Source organism: Panulirus ornatus, chromosome 6, assembly GCF_036320965.1.
Source record: "Panulirus ornatus isolate Po-2019 chromosome 6, ASM3632096v1, whole genome shotgun sequence".
In the NCBI taxonomy this organism is placed as follows: Eukaryota; Metazoa; Arthropoda; class Malacostraca; order Decapoda; family Palinuridae; genus Panulirus; species Panulirus ornatus.
The window spans coordinates 40,736,390-40,756,450 of NC_092229.1; the positions used below are offsets into that span (position 1 = coordinate 40,736,390).

General features: G+C 44.2%; 1 protein-coding gene across 1 annotated transcript in view; it reads left to right on the top strand.

The window, feature by feature from the left end:
- The first annotated feature begins 9,354 nt into the window (after nucleotides 1-9,354).
- The window catches only part of LOC139749161 (sulfotransferase 1E1-like), a 68,639-nt gene continuing 57,932 nt past the window's right edge, over nucleotides 9,355-20,061 (top strand). The window contains exon 1 of the mRNA XM_071662813.1: nucleotides 9,355-9,995. Within this exon, the coding sequence (XP_071518914.1) occupies nucleotides 9,436-9,995 (560 nt within the window). The 5' untranslated portion in view covers nucleotides 9,355-9,435. The remainder of the gene's footprint in view (nucleotides 9,996-20,061) is intronic.

Consider the following 20,061-nt stretch of genomic DNA (forward strand, 5'->3'; position numbering starts at 1 on the left):
ATTATTAACTTTGTCTTAGCTTGATCTAACTCTGTATAAGACAAGGGCCCAAAACATTTAACAGTATGAGGTTTACAATTGTTCACAAACCTCATTACCCAAGCTACACACTTAATAGCTTTTGTAAAATGACCCCCAGCGGGCGTAGTCAATCCCTACTGATGGATGCTCGGACACTAAGCATGTCACTGGGCTGTCAGGGAACACCTCCTCTACAATGGGCAGTGCTGCTGGTACCTCATCCTGTTGCATGGGAGTAAAGTGTTCAGAGAGCCAAGCAGGACCATTCAGCCACGAGGTACAGGAAATTAAGTCTTCAGCAAAGGCACCTCTGGAAATAAGGTCTGCTGGATTATCTTTACCAGGAATATGCTTCCACTGAACTGGGGGATTAAACTCTGAATCTCAGTTACTCTATTCGCTACAAAAGTCTTCCATCTATTAGGGTCTCCCTTTATCCATGACAATGCTACTTTAGAATCAGTCCAGCAGTACATTTGTACATCAATTAAGTGTAGGGAAGTCTTCACAAATACAGACAGCCAAGCACACAATGAGCACCCATTAATTCCAACCTCGGCACCGACAATTTCTTGATAGGTGCTACCCTTCCTTTGGCTAGAACTAAGATTACCTTAAATGACCCGTCATTATCAGGAACTCTCAAATATACACAGGCACCATACCCCTTCTCGGAAGCATCTCCAAAGGCATGCAGTTCTACATTTTGTAGCTTGTTCCATACAAGTTCTGGAAAGTAACAACGATTAACTTGCCATGTCTTAAGAACTTTTATATTTTGAACCCACTTCTGAAACCGGTGTTGCAATTCTGTAGGCAAGATCTCATCCCAAGAAAGTCCAAGTCTCCAAATATCTTGGAACATAATTTTTGCCATCATGATTACTGGGCATAGAAGGCCAAGAGGATCAAACAATTTACTGATGACACCGAGAACTGCTCTCTTTGTGGATGCTACCTCAAGATCCTTCAATTCTAAGCAATCAAATGAAAAACTATCTCTAGTCAAACACCACTGTAAACCAAGAATCTTTGTCTCTGCATGCTTGCTGGGCTCTAAGTAGTCATTAAATCTGTCTTTTAAGGCATTGCAGTTCGAGTTCCACTTTGAAAGTGTCATACTGGTCTTGGATAGAACTGACCGTGCCTCATCAAACTTAGCAAAGGCTTCCTCTGCACTGTCAGCTCCTGACAACCAGTCATCCACATATAGGTTATCCTTTAGCTCTGCAATAACTTCAGAATCAGGAAAGCTTTTAAGATGATGTTTAACAGTTGCGTTCAACAGAAATGGACTACTTTTATTACCAAATGGAACTCTAGTAAATCTCATTATCCGAATGTCACCATTATAGTTCCAAAGAAATCTATGCACTTCCCTGTCTTCTTTCCTTACATTAATGTGGAGGAAAGCTTCAGTGATATCACCAGTTAAGGCAACCTTCCACCTTCTGAACCTCATAAGTACCTCTACCAACTGTGGGTTAAGAGGGGGACCCACCTCAAGACAGTGATTTAATGACACTCCATTATAGCTCACTGCAGATGCGTCAGAGACTGGTCTTACTTTGCTGGCTTCCCTGACGACAGGATGATGAGGAAGGTAGAATGTGGGGTATGGGCTGTTCATCTCACCCTCAGGTATCTCTTCAATGATGCCTTCCCGTTCGTAACCCTCAAATACGGCATCATACTCCTCCTGAAGTTTAGGATTGGATTTAAATTTATGTATCAAACATAACAACCTTTTCCTTGCAAGCCTTTCATTATTTTGGAGGCTACATTGACGCTCTGATTTCCAGGGAAGAGCAACCTCATATCTATCATCCTTAAACTCAACTGTCTCTGAAAAGGATTTTAACACAGGATGGTTGCTAACATCAGGATATACTTCCTTGTTACAAATTCCCACTGACTCTAAATCCCAAAACTTATGTAACTCATTTTCATTGATATTGTTAATGCATAACATCTGAGACAACTTAACATTTCCCGTGGATGCCGAAGCGCAAATCCCAGACAGGATCCAACCAAACACCGTCTCTTGAGCCACTAGTCCCTCAACCTGCAAATTCTTGTTGGGGATTACAAATTTCCAATAGGCATCGAGTCCTATCAAAATGTCAACATTTACCTTCCTGTCCCGCTCATACTCATCTGCTAACTGCACAGACTTAAAGGGCAGTAGGGTTTCAGCTGGAACACAAGGACGTAATAATGGAGCACATATTGTGGGCACTTCAGCTGCAAGTAAACACACTACTTCATTATTAACATCCACTAACTTCAGGTCATAAATATTACACTGGGTAGATCTAGAACTCTTCCTTCCCCCAAAGGCAGAATAGGACATCTGTTCAGAAGATACCCATGTAGGCCTAACCTTCCTTACAAATTTACTCGACACATAGGATCGATCTGCCCCAGAGTCGAACAACAAGGTAGCTTCACTGTACTTGTCATGCCTTCCATACACTAACTTTTACTGTCGGCAAGACACAACACCTTTGTTTAAACTGTGAAGAATGAGAAACACCAACTAGATCACCAGGCACAACATTGGTATCTCCCGTTTCCCCTTCACTCTCCTTGGCCGGCTGACTAACAGCCCTGCCCTTAGGTGAAACATTATCCTTTGAGCAGAGAAGGACATTATGGTTGCCTTTACACTTAGAGCACTTTGCCTTGCAACCTCTAGCTACGTGCCCCCTTTTTTAAGCACTTAAAACACAGCTCAGCAGAACGAATATTTTCCAGTCGTTCTGCACGTGGAAGTTTGATAACTTTAAAGCACTTTACACTGGAATGGGACTTATTACAAAATCCACACCCACCTGAATATGTCTCTGAGACTGTCTGAAGAGCAAATGCAGAACTAGGAGACTTCTTTCTTCTCTCAGACTCCCTCACACTGCGGCCGTCTGTCCCTGCAGCAGTAGTCACGTCCTTAAAGGAGTCTGAGCGTTCACGGCGCTCAATCTCATTCCTAAGAAAATCCAGCAGCCATGCGAGATCCCTTTCGTGGCCCGATCCTTCCCGCGACCACTCCAAACGGATGTCGCTCGGCAGACGAGAAAAAATCACTGGGGTGAGGAAGCGGCCAAATTCACTGCCACTTACCCCCAGTGCCTCCAAACTCCTGATGTGGATCAGGAGGTCATCCTGCAGCTCCCTCAAGGCGGACACATAAGTCGTAGATCCTTGAGGCTTGAACGGCAGGCTCAAGCCAAGAAGAGCTTGAATGTGAGCGAAGATAATCCTCTCTGGCTTCCCATACCGCTCCTTCAACAGATTACATAATCAACTGCAGTAAGTGACAAGCCTTGGATGACAGACTTGGCCTCACCTTCCAATAAGGCCTGCAGATAGGTGAACTTGCTGATGGCTGGTAGAGTAGAGTCGTCTACCATGGCCACGAACATATCCCAGAATGACTGCCACTGGGTTAGTTCACCACTAAACTTCGGCAAGTCGAGCCGTGGAAGGTTCACACTGGCACTAGTAGACACTGCGCTTGCACTTGCAGACTTATCTTCCCTACTTCCCGACCCTTCATGGACGGCAGTCTTATCCAGTTTCGCCAACAGTTCGCCAGCCTGCACCCGAACAGCTCTAACACCACTGCGTAAACTATCTGCTTTGTCCAGATCTGCTTCCAACAACTCAGGGTCACTTATTGTCAGTTCATATTCCGCTTGAACTCGGTCCAAGGTGTCTAGACGCTTATCTAAAACCGCTATAGCGTCTTCCAGCAGTACCCTGGACACAGTTGGCAGTTCAAGCAAAGTCTGTAAAGCCTTGGAGGCTCTCGTACACCATCCTCGAGCAGCCGCCCGTCCTCTTTCAAGTTGCTGCTTCTCCGCCATCACGAGTAATCACCACAGCTTGCTGCACATATGCAGAAGTTTAGTTCGCTTGAGCACGTAAAGGCTGCTCCCGGGTCTGGGCACCACTTGTTCCTCCCACACAAGTCCCATAGGAGGAGAAACCGATGAAAAATAACTCGCGAGGCGGAGCAACACATGGGGGGTATCAAACAGCTCGAGACTCGTGGTGCACTGAGTTTATTTACTTCGCTGAGTAAACATGATCTCTTCCGGCCAGTAAACAACAATGGGATCTTATACATTCAATAAGGCATCTTACAGACTGACAATGGGATCTTATACATTCAATAAGGCATCTTACAGACTGACGGGTCCACAATGGATTAAATGCGTCATTCCATTATTTTCGCAGTCAACTTTCATACGTCTGGCGCCAACACTCATATATTCATTATTACTCATCTCAACATGACAGAGTTAAATTATCATCATTTCAATCTACGTTCCTTAGGGCATTACATATTTGCAGTCCAGAGTTTATTGATGATGAGTTTGAGAAGATATATTCTATTGGATCTAAGTTAAAGTACCCTAGATCTTTCATTGATAAATCCTTAAGTTAACAAAGAAATCGTATTATAGAGTTGTGCCCAAGCCTCCCATTGACACCAAGAATCTTTTAGTTCTCCCTTTTACTAATAATTTTACTTTACTTCCCATGTTGCTTAAATCCTTTCATGTAAATGTTGAAACAATAATACTAAAAAGAATATTTAATCAGGAATTCATCAGAAAATTCTCCTGGATGCATCTATAAAGTGCCATGTAGAAATTGTGATAAGTTTTATGTTGGGCAGACTAGTAAGGATCGTTCTGTTAGACTTAAGCAATATGAATATAGTACAAGAAAGGGACAAGAATCAAATGCCTTGTTTAATCACATTAAAAACTATGATCATTGTATTGACTGGAGTAATGCCACGAGAAATATCATTGAATCTTCTATCATTAAATACACAAAGAATTATAATCTTAACAATAGTGATGGTGTATACAAATTAGATAACTTTATTGTTGATTAAGTTTGCAAAATGATAAGTTTATGAGCGCTCGTTGTCTGTCTTGGACAATCGCATGTTTACCAAATGGCGTCCTAGCTTCGTCTCTTCGATGTATATCAACAGACTGTTATATTTCTCTCTTGTGCCTTCCCTGATGATGTGATTATTATACGAAAGTGCACTTGGGAACTTATCGTGTTTCATTTTTCCCGTGGACTCATAGGAATATCTTGATCACGAGCAAATTTGTGATTCTTGCCAACATATATATGTATATATATATATATATAGATAGATAGATAGATAGATAGATAGATAGATAGATAGATAGATATAGATAGATAGATAGATAGATAGATAGATAGATAGATATGACCCGCTTCAGCGAGGTAGCGCTACGAAAACAGACAAACAGGCCACATTCTAGCTGGCATGTGTAATGCACCGAAACCACAGACCTTCCCATGGTTTACCCCAGACGCTTCACATCAATGGTTCAGTCCATTGGTAAAACGTCGACCCCGGTATACCACATCGTTCCAAATAACTCTATTCATTGCAGTTCCTGCACCCTCTTTTATGTTCAGACACCGATCGCTCAAAATCTTTTCCACTCCATCCTTCCACCTCCAATTTGGTCTCACGCTTTTCCTTGTTCCCTCCGCCTCTGATACATATATCCTCTTTGTCAACCTTTCCTCTCTCATTATCTGCATGTGTCCAAAATTTTTAGCATCATCTGCTCTCTCAACCACACTCTTTTCATTACCAAACATCGCTCTTACCCTTATTTTACTTACTCGATCAACCTACCTCAAACCACATATTGTCCTCAAACATTTCATTTCCAACACATCCATCCTCCTCCGTACAAACCTATCTACAGCCCATGCCTCGCAACCATATAACATTGTTGGAACTACTATTTGTTCAAACATACCCATTTTTGCTCTTCGAGGTAATATCTCTTCATCGCTCCCAAAACGTTCGCCCTCTCCTCCACACATCTCTCTTACCCTTTCATTATTTACTCGATCAAACCACCTCACACCACATGATGTCCTCAAACATCTCATTTCTAACACATCCACCCTCATCCGCACAACTCTATCTACAACCCATGCCTGGCAACCATATAACATTGCTGGAACCACTATTCCTTCAAACATACTTATTTTTGCTCTCCGAGATAACGTTCTCGCCTTCCACACATTCTTCAACGCTCTCAGAACCTTTTCCTGTGGCTCACTTCCACTTCCATGGTTCTATCCGCTGCCAAATCCACTCCCAGATATCTAAAGCACTTTACTTCCTCCAGTTATTCTCCGTTCAAACTTACCTCCCAATCGACTTGTCCCTCAACCATACTGAACCTTTGCTCTTATTCACATTTACTCTCAACTTTCTTCCTTCACACACTTTACCAAACTCAGTCACCAACTTCTGCAGTTTTTCACCCGCATCAGCCACCAGCGATGTATCATCACCGAACAACAACTGACCCACTTCTCAAGCCCTCTTATCCACAACAGACTGCATACTTGCTCCTCTCTCCAAAATTCTTGCATTCACTTCAATAACCACCCCATCCATAAACAAATTAAACAACCATGGAGACATAACGCACCCTTGCCGCAAACCGACATTCACTGGGAACCAATCACTTTCCTCTCTTCTTACTCATACACATGCCTCACATCATTGGTAAAAACTTTTTACTGCTTCTGGCAAGTTATCTCCCACGCCATATGCTCTTAAAACCTTCCACAAAGCATCTCTATCAACCCTATCATATGCCTTCTCTAGATCCATAAATGCTACATACAAATCCATCAGCTTTTCTAAGTATTTCTCATATACCACTACACTGCTCTTTCCCAATCTGATGCTCTGTACATGCCTTCGCCCTCTCAATCAATACCCTCCCATATAATTTCCCACGAATACTCAACAAACTTATGCCTCTGTGATTTGAACATTCACCTTTATCCCCTTTGCCTTTGTACAATGAACTATGCATGCATTCCATCATTCCTCAGGCACTTCACCATGGTCCATTGAATATCTTTACCAACCAATCAACAACACAGTCACCCCCTTTTATAATACATTCCACTGCAATACCATCCAAACCCACCGCCTTGCCGGCTTTCTTCCGCAAAGCTTTTACTACCTCGTTTCTGTTTACCAAACCATTCTTCCTGACCCTCTCACTTCGCAAACCTCCTCGACCAAAACACCCAATATTTGCCACTCTATCATCAAACACATTCAAGAAATCTTCAAAATACTCACTCCGTCTCTTTCTCACTTCATCACTCCTTGTTATTACCTCCCCATTTTTCCCCTTCACCGATGTTTCTATTTGTTCTCCTTCTTTACGCACTTCATTTACCTTCTTCCAAAACATCTTTTTCTTCTTCCTGAAATTTAATGATACTCCCTCAACCCAACTCTCATTTGCCCTCTTTTTCACCTCTTGCACCTTTCTCTTGAACTCCTGCCACTTTCTTTTATACATCTCCCAATCATTTGCACCACTTCCCTGCAAAAATCGTCCAAACGCCTCTTCTCTTTCACTAACAATCTTACTTCATCCCACCACTTACTATCCTTTCTAATCTGCCCAACTTTTTCATGCCAATGCATCTTTTGCGCAAGCCATCACTGCTTTCACCTTTTGCCATTTTGCACTCAATATCTCTTGGTAATTCCCCACACGTCTCCTTTTCAAGCTCACTTACTCTCACTACTCTCTTCTCCCCATATTCTCTCTTCTTTTCTGAAAACCTCTACAAATCTTTACCTTCGCCTCCACAAGATAATGATCAGACATCCCTCCAGCTGCCCCTCTCAGCACATTAACATCCAGAAGTTTCTCTTTTACACTCCTATCAATTAACACGTAATCCAATAACACTCTCTGGCCACTTTTCCAACTCACATACTATACTTATGTATATCTCTCTTTTTAAACCAGGTATTCCCAATCATCAATCCTTTTTCAGCACACAAATCCACAAGCTCTTCACCATTTCCATTTTCAACACTGAATACCCTCAACTGCCACATTACTTACCCTTGCATTCAAATCACTCATCACTAAAACCCGCTGTCGTGCATCAAAGCTGCTAATACACTCACTCAGCTGCTTCCAAAACACTTGCCTCTCATGATCTTTCTTCTCATGACCAGGTACATAGGCACTTATAATCACCCATCTCTCTCCATCCACTTTCAGTTTTACCCATATCAACTCAGTGTTTACTTTCTTACACTCTATCACATACTCCCACAGCTGCTTCAGGAGTAGTGCTACTCCTTCCTTTGCTCTTGTCCTCTCATCAACCCCTGACTTTACCCCGAAGACATTCCCCATAGCACTCTTCCCCTTTACCCTTGAGCTTCATTTCACTCAGAGCCAAAACATCTAGGTTCCTTTCCTCAAACATACTACCTATCTCCCCTTTCTTCTCATCTTGGTTACATCCACACACATTTAGAAACCCCAGTCTGAGCCTTCGAGGAGGATGAGCACTCCCCGCATGTGTAATGTCTCACTGCTAACTGAAAGGCGGGCGGGATTGGGTGTTTTCATTAGAGTGATTCAGCGATGAAAGTTTCGCAAATGAAACAGTTAGTGAAAGAATTACAGACAACACTTCTTCCACGATGGCTGAACTACATACAGCTTCTGAAGGTCTTCAAATTGCTACAGATAAATGTAAAGGCATATTTTTGTTAACAATAAAGGTGTGCTGAAATTTTGCGGAGTGAAGGTCCATGTAACCCTGGTCATAGTTGCAAGAAATAAGATGCAATTTGTATGGATTCCATCGCTCTTGGGGATCTATTACAATGAAGCAAATGGCTGACGAGTAGGCCAGAAAAGCCTAATAAAAGATGCATTCAGATATTGTTAGTGATGTAAGTACAGAAATGATAAAGAATGAAATGATAAGATGTAGTGAGTGTGTACAGCATTATATGCATGTTACAAAGCACTACTTTAACTCACAGGACTAACTTGATATCTGTAGATACTGCTATAATGGGAATAAGACTGAAACACAAATATTATTGGCAGGTAAGTTAACCGTACCGATTATGTCAATCGAGGGACGGGCACACACGAGAACATTATGTATTAGGCTGTATGACTACCTAACCATACAGGAACAATGAAATAACTAATCTTAAAGAACAAATTCATAATGATAAATAACGACATGATTAAGATGATTCCTGCACGTTACAAAAGTTTTGCACCAGTGTTATGACAACTTTCTATGAGCCCCATGTTGGGTGACCAAAATGAGGTTGATAATACGTAATACTTATGTCAGTATAGCATAGGTAACTCTTGCACTATCCCACCTTTTAGATGTAAATTATGTCACTGAAATAATAAAGATTCATTTTCCTTCTGTAAACTTGCCTCGCTAATAATGAAATGAACATTTCAGGAAGGTTATACTGTGATCTAAAGTCAGAAGACTTCCAGAAGAGCGAGAGTGTACAGGAACATGGACGGGAGAACCGAGCCAAGGATAGAGACGGTAGACGGGAGAACCGAGCCAAGGATAGAGACGGTGGACGGGAGAACCGAGCCAAGGGTGGAGACGGTGGACGGGAGAACCGAGCCAAGGATAGAGACGGTGGACGGGAGAACCGAGCCAAGGGTGGAGACTGTGGACGGGAGAACCGAGCCAAGGATGGAGACGGTGGACGGGAGAACCGAGCCAAGGATAGAGACGGTGGACGGGAGAACCGAGCCAAGGGTGGAGACGGTGGACGGGAGAACCGAGCCAAGGATAGAGACGGTGGACGGGAGAACCGAGCCAAGGGTGGAGACTGTGGACGGGAGAACCGAGCCAAGGATGGAGACGGTGGACGGGAAAACTGAGCCAAGGATGGAGAGGGTGGACGGGAAAACTGAGTCAAGGATAGAGACAGTGGACGGGAGAACCGAGCCAAGGATAGAGACGGTGGGTGAGGAGGAGGTGGCTCAGATGATCAGCCGAGGCTGCAAGAACTTTACCAATATGGTTTATGCTCACCCCGGCCGCGTTCTGCTGCTGGAATCGTAAGTCGCATATATGATGAAATACTGTCAAATGGCCTCAGCTGAGGGGGCACACTAGCCTCAGCTGAGGGGGCACACTAGCCTCAGCTGAGGCGGTACACTGTTCTCAGGTGAGGGAGTAAGTTGACTTCAGCTGAGGGAGGTGCATTGGCTTCAGCTGAGGGGGTACAATGGTCTCAACTGAGAGGGTACACGGGCCTCAACAGAGGGAGGTACACGGTCCTCAGTCGAGAGGGTACACTGGTCTCAGCTGAGGGGGTACGCGGGGCTCAGCTGTGGGGGTTACACAGAACTCAGCTGAGGGGTTGCATTAGTCTCAGCTGAGGGGGGTACACTAGCTCCGGCTGATGGAGTACACGGGCTTCAATTGAGGGGTACACTGGCCTCAGCTGATGGGGTACACTAGCCTCAGTTGAGAGTGTAAACGGGCCTCAGCTGAGGGAAGATACTGGCCTCATCTGAAGGAGTACGCTGGTCTCATCTTGGTGCACTGGCCTCAGCTGAGGGGGGGCACACTGGCCTCAGCTTAGGGGGTACATTAGCCTCAGCTAATGGGTTACACTGGCCTCAGCTGAGGGGGGTACACTGGCCTCAGCAGAGGAGGTAAGCGGGGCTCAGCTGAAGGGGTACACGGGCCTCAGCTGAGGGGGTGCATTAGCCTCAGCTGAGGGGGTACACTGGCCTTACCTGACGAAGTACACGGGTCTCAACTGAGGTGGTACACTAGCTTCAGCTGAGGAGGTACACTAGCCTCAGTTAAGGAAGTAAACGGGCTTCAGCCGAGGAGGTACACTGGCCTCAGCTGAGGGGGTACACGGTCCTCAGCTGAGAGGGTAAACGGTCTTCAGCTGAGGAAGTACGCTGGTCTCATCGTAGCTGGTACACTGGCTTCAACTGAGGAGGTACACTGGCCTCAGTTGAGGGCGTACATTAGCGTCGGCAGAGGGTGGTACACTGATCTTAGCTGAAGGTGTACACTGGCCTCAGCTGAGGAGGTACACTGGCTTCAGCTGAGGGGGTACGTTGGCCTCGGCTGAGGGGGGGTACACTAGCCTCAGCGGAGGGGGTACAGAGTTCTCAGCTGAGGGGGTACACTGGTGTCATCCGAGTGGATACACTGGCCTCAGCTGAGAGAATTCACGGGCCTCTGCTGAGGAAGAACACTAGCCTTAGCTGAGGGGGTAAACTGGCCTCAGCTGAGGGGGTAAACTGGCCTCAGCTGAGGGGGTAAACTGGCCTCAGCTGAGGGAGTACACGAGCCTCAGCTTAGGGGGTACACGGGCCTAAGCAGAGGGGTTACACTGGCCTCGCTGAGGATGTACACTGCCCTCAGCTGAGGGGGTACACGGACCTCAGCTGAGGGGGGTACACTGGCCTCAGGTAAGAAGGTACACTGGCCTCAGTTGAGGGGGTACAATGGCCTCAGCTTAGGGGGTACACAGACCTCAGCTGAGGGGGTACACGGGCCTCAGCGGAGGGGGTACACGGGCCTCAGCTGAGACGGTACACTGCCTTCAGCTAAGGGGGCACACCGGCCTCAGGTGAGGAAGTATACTGACCTCAGCTGAAGGGGTACAGTAGCTTCAGTTGAGGGGGTACAACGGCCTCAGCTGAGGGGGGTAGACGGTTCTCAGCTGAGAAGGTACACTGACCTCAGCTGAAGGGGTACACTAGCCTCAGCTGAGGGGTACACATCCTCAGCTGAGGGAGTAAACTGGTGTCATCGAATTGGATACACTGGCCTCAGTTGAGGAGGTACACTGGCCTCAGCTGAGGGAGTACACTAGCACCTGAGGGGTACACTTACCTCAGATGATGGGGTAAACTGATCTCAGCTGAGGGGGTACACGGGCCTCAGCTGAGGTGGTACACAGGCCTAAACTGAGGGGTTACACTGGCCTCATCTGAGGAGGTACACTGGACTTAGCTGAGGGCGTACAGTGGCCTTAGCTGAGAGCGTACAGTGGCTTTAGCTGAGGAGCTACAACGGCCTCAGCTGAGGGGGTACACGAGCCTCAGCTGAGAGGAGTAGATAGTCCTCAGCTGAGGGGGGTAGATGGTCCTCAGCTGAGAGATTACACTGACCTCAGCTGAGGGGGTACACGGGCCTCACCTGAAGGGGTACACTGGTCTCAACTGAGGGGGTACATTGGCCTCGATTGAGAGAGCACATTGGCCTCAACTGAGGGGGTACACTAGCCTCAGCTGAGGGGGTACACTAGCCTCAGTTGAGGGTGTAACCGGGCCTCAGCTAAGGGGTTACTCTGGCCTCGGCTGAGGGGGTACACTAGCCTCAGCAAGAGAAGTACACTGGTCTCAGCTGAGGGGTTACACGGGCCTCAGCTGAGGGGGTACACTGGCCTCAACTAAGGGGAGTACACTGACCTTAGCTGAGGGGGTACACTGGCCTCAAGTGAGGGGGTACACTAGCCTCAAGTAAGGATGTAAACGGGCCTCAGTCTCAGCTGAGGGGGTTCACTGACCTTAGCTGAAGGGGGTACACTGGCATCAACTTAGGGAGTACACTGGCCTCAGCTGACGAAGTACACTAACTTCAGTTGAGGGTGTAAAAGTATTTACTCTGAGGTGGAAGTGAACCACAGTAGGACTGTTGCCAGCAGCATCAAGGCAACTTCTCGTCCCACCTCAACAAGGATTTTTTTTCTTTTTTCTTACAATGAGGCTCCAGTCACGGATAAAACTCCACATGAAGGCCGGACCTTAATTGAAATATAGAGAGAATTATGAAAGGGTAAAAGGAGAGACAAGGGAAACTATTTGCGAATTTTCGAGGAATTGAAAAACCTGCCTTTTGAAATGTGCCAGGTCATAGTTACTGGGAAAGACGTGAGAGAGTAGGGAGTTCCAGAGCTTCGACGTGTAGGAAAAAGCCAGTTATGAAAACGGCCCACCCTCGAGTTGCCGACGGCCACACCGTAATCATGTGACGCAGCAGCTTGCCCAGTACTTCGTGGTCTAGCCAGTGGTGGGGGCACACAGGCAGGGGGTAGGGTTGTGCAGGAAACTAGTCAGACGAATGTCGTAACTACATTAGGCTACCCGTAGAGATGATACTATATTCCTCGATATTTCCCTCACTTTTTACTAACCATACTCACACATTTGTTATAAACTTATGTCATGGGAGAATGTTGTTGGCTAGCAAACTCGAAGCAGGGGAAGTGTTTCTTGCGTTGTTGCCTCAACTCAGGGGAATTGTTTGTTATGTTGTAATCTCGCACCAGAAGCGAAGTCTCTTGTACAAGTGTATGTTGATATCAGGGGAAGTTATATGTTGCAGACTTACACCAAGGGGAATGTTTGCGGTAAAAACACCAGGGGAAAACTACTTTGTCTGTAGGTTCACACCAAGGTAAGGACCGTTATAAAACTACTCCAGGGAAAGGGACTGCTGGAAACTTACACCATGGGAAATATGTATTGTAAACTCACATCACATGATGTTTGTTGAGCTTTGATTTTCAACTTTGTACGTCATTTTCGGTAAAGATGAGCAACGTAAAATGTTGGGAATGCAGTCATTTTCAGTAGAGCAGGTGAGCCAAATATATTGCTTGGAACACAGTCTTTTCTAATAGAAAACGGAAGAGAATTAAAAAAAAATCAGAAATCAGTGTAGAAAAAGGAGAAAAGTGGGTGATTGAAAGAGAAACACCAGTAGCTTTTGCTTGTAACTAAGAAAGTGCAAATACAGTCAGTGGTGGATCTGAAGCAAAGTATTTTTTTTTATGTTAGATGAAACGGCGCGGGTAACAGGCCATCCCATTAACGCTTTCAACTACTGTCATCGGTAAATATTTCTATTTGTTAACAGTCATGTTTGAAGACGAAAAGCAATCCGCCTCTTTCGAAGTTAAACGCTTGCCCATTAGTGCGTATCCGTTAATGTCAGTAAAATCAGACAAATCTCTAGCCTCAAATAGCTGCTCAGACTGAGATTATCAGATCTTTGATAATTTTGTATTAGATCATCTCTTAACATTACACATTCAAGCGAAATAAGTTTAAGTCGTCCAGTCCACTCTTGTAGGAATTGTTTCTCAGTCCAGGACTCATCTTGTTAGCTTGAGGCTGCACTTTCTCCATTCTGTCTTTTCTTTCACTTAGTTTAACCAAAACTGAACACAATATTCAAGTGGAGACACCAATGAATTGTACTAACTGATGATCATTTCTCAAGACTCCTCCACTCCCCTTACGTCATTTGCTCTCACCTTTATCCATTCTGCACTCAGTCTCTCCTGGTACTTCCTTATACAAGTCTCCTTTCCAAGCTCACTTACCCTCACCACTTTCTTCACCCCAACATTCTCCAGTTACCCCCATGGGGGAGGAATGGGATGTATTTAGGGAAGCAGTAATGGCTTGCGCAAAAGATGCCTGTGGCATGAGAAAGGTGGGAGGTGGGAAGATTAGAAAGGGTAATGAGTGGTGGGATGAAGAAGACATTTGGACGAGTTTTGCAGGGAAATAGTGCAAATGACTAGATGTATAAAAGAAACAGGCAGGAGGTCAAGCGAAAGGTGCAAGAGGTTTAAAAGAGGGCAAATGAGAGTTGGGGTGAGAGAGCATCGGTGAATTTCAGGGAGAATAAAAAATGTTTTGGAAGGAGGTAAATAAATGGCGTAAGACAAGAGAAAAAATGAGAACATCGATGGAGTGGGCTAATGGGAGGTAATAACAAGTAGTGGTGAAGTGAGAAGGAGATGGAGTGAGTATTTTGAAGGTTTGTTGAATGTGTTTGATGATAGAGTAGCAGATATCGGGTGTTTTGGTCGAGGTGGTGTGCGAAGTGAAAGGGTCAGGGAGAATGGTTCGGTAAACAGAGAAGAGGTAGTGAAAGCTTTGCAGAAGATGAAAGCCGGCAAGGCGGCGGGTTTGGATGGTATTACAGTGGAATTTATTAAAAAAGGGGGGTGACTGTGTTCTTGACTAGTTAGTGCGAATATTCAATGTAAGTATGGTTCATATAAATTACAGAGTATCCCTAGGAAATTTTATGGGACGGTATTGATTGAGAGGATGAAGACATGCACAGAGCATCAGATTGGGGAAGAGCAGTGTGGTTTCAGAAGTGGTAGAGGATGTGTGGATCAGGTGTTTGCTTTGAAGAATGTATGTGAGAAATACTTAGAAAAACAGATGGATTTGTATGTAGCATTTATGGATCTGGAGAAGGCATGTGATAGAGTTGATAGAGATGCTATATGGGTAAGTTGCTGGAGGCAGTGAAAAGTTTTTATGGAGGATGTAAGGTATGTGTATGAGTAGGAAGAAAGGAAAGTGACTGTCTCTATGGTTGTTTAATTTGTATATGGATGGGGTTGTTAGGGAGGTGAATGCAGGAGTTTTGGAGAGAGGGGCAAGTATGCAGTCTGTTGTGGATGAGAGGGCTTGGGAAGTGAGTCAGTTGTTGTTCGCTGATGATACAGCGCTGGTGGCTGATGCGGGTGAAAAACTGCAGAATTTGGTGACTGAGTTTGGTAAAGTGTGTGAAAGAAGAAAGCTGAGAGTAAATGTGAATAAGAGCAAGGCTATTAGGTTCAGTAGGGTTGAGGGACAAGTCAATTGGGAGATAAGTTTGAATGGAGAAAAACTGGAGGACGTGAAGTTTTTTAGTTATCTGGGAGTGGATTTGGCAGCGGATGGAACCATGGAAGCGGAAGTGAGTCACGGGGCGGGGGAGGGGGCGAAGGTTCTGGGAACGTTGAAAAATGTGTGGAAGGGAAGAACGTTTCTCGGAGAGCAAAAATGGGCATGTCTGAACGAATGGTCGTTCCAACAATGTTATATAGTTGCGAGGCATGGGCTATATATAGGGTTGTTCGGAGGAGGGCAGATGTGTTGGAAATGAGATGTTTGAGGACAATATGTGGTGTGAGGTAGTTTGATCGAGTAAGTAATGAAAGGGTAAGAGAGATGTGTGGTTATATAAAGAGTGTGGTTGAGAGAACAGAAGGTGTATTGAAATGGCCTGGTCACATGGAGAGAATGAGTGAGGAAAGATTGACAAAGGGGATATATGTGTTAGAGGTGGAGGGAACGAGGAGAAGTGGGAGACCAGATTGGAGTTGGAAGGATGGAGTGGAAAAAAATTTGAGCGATCGGGGCCTGAACATAACAGGAGGGTGAAAGGCGTGGAAGGAATAGAGTGAATTGGAACGATGTGGTATACCGGGGTCGACGTGCTATCAATGGATTGAACCAGGGCATGTGAAGCATCTGGGGTAAACCATGGAAAGTTTTGTGGGGCCTGGATGTGGAAAGGGAGCTGTGGTTTCGGTGCATTACACTTGACAGTTGGAGTCTTAGTTTGGACGAATGTGCCCTTTGTCGTCCTTTCCTACTGCTATCTCGCGCGCACGCGGGGAATGGGGGTGTCATTTCATGTGTGGCGGGGTGGCAGCGAGAATGGATGAAGGCAGCATGTATGAATATGTGCATGTGTATATATGGATAAGTCTATGTATGTATATGTATGTATACGTTGAAATGTATAGGTATGTATATGTGTGTGTGTGTGTGGGTGGGTTGGGCCATTCTTTCGTCTGTTTCCTTGCGCTAGCTCGCTAACGCGGGAGACAGTGACAAAGTACATTAAAAAAAAATATATATATTTCTTTTTTTTCTTTCTTTCATACTATTCGCCATTTCCCGCGTTAGCGAGGTAGCGTTAAGAACAAAGGACTGGGCCTGTGAAGGAATATCCTTACCTGGCTCCTTCTCTGTTCCTTCTTTTGGAAAATTAAAAAAAAAAAGAGAGGGGAGGATTTCCAGCTCCCCGCTCCCTCCCCTTTTAGTCGCCTTCTACGACACGCAGAGAATACGTAGGAAGTATTCTTTCTCCCCTATCCCCAGGTATATGAATACGAACAAAGTGCATATGAACGCGCATTTTCATAGAACATACAAACCTCCAAAAGCCAGGATCGAACCCGGGACCTCTGCGTAACAGGATATGCACTTTGTTCGGATTCATATACCTCCGCGTTTGTATGATTGTATGTGCTATGAAAATGCGCGTTCATATGCACTTTGTTCGTATTCACATGCCTGGGGATAGGGGAGAAAGCATACTTCCCTCGTATTCCCTGGGTGTCGTAGAAGGCGACTAAAAGGGTAGGGAGCGGAGGGCTGGAAATCCTCCCCTCTCGTTTTTGTTTTGCTTTTTTGTAATTTTCCAAAAGAAGGAACAGTTATATTTCTCTCTTGTGTCTCCCCTGATGATGTGGTTATTACACGAAAGTGCACTTGGGAACTTCTCGTGTTTCATTTTCCCCGTGGACTCATAGGAATATATATATATATATATATATATATATATATCGAACAACGTGCATAGGAACGCGCACCTTCACAGAGCATACAAACCTCCAACAGCCAGGATCGAACCCGGGACCCCTGTGCCACAGGAGGGAATGCTACCACTAGGCTAAGGGCCTGGCTTAGGAAATAACTATTCGAATGACCGGGGTCTACACCGGTCATTTCTCACCAACGTGAGACGAAGGGTATTCAAGTATAGTATTCGAATAGCTATATCCTAAGCTAGGCCTATATCCTAGCGGTAGCATTCCCGCCTGTGACACAGGGGTCCCGGGTTCGATCCTGGTTGTTGGGGGTTTGTATGTTTTATATACATATATATATATATATATATATATATATATATATATATATATATATATATATATATATATATATATATCGTCGAAACCCATGCTAAGACTGATCTATTATGTAGTGGTCACAGTTGGATGGTTTCCATAAGCTTAGCACGTACAGCCAGGTGGACGATAATTTCTGGGCAGTGATTTATTACTGTTTTGATTATTGGTGTTACACTGGTAAACTTCCGTTCAAGTGGAACTTTTTCTGTAACAAAGGCAATGGTCATTTAAAGGTTTAACTAAATTATTGTTGCCTCTTTCATTGCCCTCGGATAAAACTGAAGCCAAAGGTTTTACTTACTTTTATTCCATCTATCTTGTATGTAGATATGTTGCGGCTAGATTTGTCCTCTCTTATAAGTAGAACTGATGTGAGATGTAAGTTATAAATGCAGATAAGTACAAGTAGGTAAAGTTAAAAAGATTACTGAAGATCTTTGTCAAGGCTTGTTGTCTTGAACCAAGTCACCATTTCCCGTAATCAACGGGCCAGTTGACTGGGTAATAACTTTATTACTTCTTACATAACTATAAAACTCCTCATGGTTTATTTCGCTATTTTCAGCAATATACGCTTCATTCTGACATTGAATTTGACATATAAGAATCTTAGTTTTTAACACAGATTTGATAAATCTACTCTATCATGGTGGTTGTTGGTCTTCTTGAGTTTTGTGTATGCTACGTTCTTAAACAACAGAATGTTGAAGGGCTGGGGTCCACTTATCTAGGCTTTGATAGCTAGATGACAGTGTTATGGGATCACGTAAGAAGTATGGTGCACTTCTTTTTTTCTAATTGATAAACTTAAGAAAAATGAACACAGGAATTGGAGAGTGACAGGGAACGGTAGGGTTGGTCAACTACAAGTCAGAGATCAAGTGAAGGGAAGGGAGGTTGGAAACAGGGAAGAGCGGAGCAGCTAACGAGTCACTTCCCAGATAGCAGGTAGGGAGCGTTTACGTTTACAAGAGACAACGTTAAATGAGAAAGGCAGACAACAGGAGGCCTGATTGGCCCACGACTGGGTTGTCTGGTTTTATGAAAAAAAAAAAAAAAAAGAAATGAAAAGATAACAAGAAAATGTAATTCCGCTCAGCAGTTTTTCAAGCTACCACAGACAAGTGTCCCTGTTACCACTGTCGTTTATGAGTTTATTTCTTGCGCTTTTTTCAGAGTACAGAGGAATTCATAAGATATTTGTCTAAACGACATTTGAATATATCTATAGTCTTAGCATTCACTACGTCTGAAGGTAACTTATTCCAGTGCTCAACACACCTATAAGAAAAGAAGCTTTTCCCACGTCCGTACGACATCATTTAAATCTGAGTCTTATTCCATTTGATGACCGTTTTTAAGGGAGAAGAGATCCAATCGTTTTAGCCTTTCTTTGTACGCTATGGGATCAATGTCGTCGCGCATCTTTGTACCAAAACTGGACTGCATATTCAAGGTGTGGTCTTACTAATCATAAAGTGTGAGAATTGTTTCTGGCGTCTTGTATTCTATGTTCCTGGCTATGAAACCTAACATTTGGTTGCCTATTTTTACTTGCTGCTTGACACTGTTTAGTGCACTTCAAATTGTTGCAAATGACAACTCCAAGATCCTTTGCTTCATTTACTTTATTTAGAGAGATTCCGAACAGTTTGTATACAAAGTGCATACCTATACACTTGTCTACATTAAACTTCATCTGCCATCTGTCTGACCACTCTTTTAGTAAGTGAAGATCTCTTTGAATCACTTCGCAGTCCCGCCTGTTTACAGCTCTACCTCATTTAGTATCGTCAGCAAATTTGGAGATCTTATATATGAAACTGAGTCATTAATGTATATTATGAAAAGAATTGGGCCTAGGACCGACCCCTGTGGCACACCACTCGTTGCGTCTGGCCAATCTGTAAGCTTCATTGTTAAATACTATACGTTGTTCTCTTCCAGTAAGCCAATCTCTGATTCAAGTACAGAGTTTCTCACCGATTCCGTGTGCTTTGAGTTTATTCAAAAGTCGCTTGTGCGGTACTTTATCGAAAGCCTTTTGGAAATCTAAGTATACTACATCAGACAAATAAATTTTTTGTCCCAGTGCTAATCAAAACATTAAAAGACTCCAGCAATTACGGAAACCGTGTTGGTTTTCCGATATGATTTTGTTGAAACGTGACAATTTTATCTCATCATTTTTTCCATCATTTTACCCAACAATGACGTAAGGCTAATTGGGTGATAGTTGAAGGCACTCTTTTTGTCTCATTTCTACATGTTAGAGTAACGTTTGCTAGTTTCCAGTCAGTTGGTACATGACCTTCCGGTAGAGGTTTGTTGAATATTTTTGTTATGAGGTCTATCACTGTCCCCTGACCTTTAAA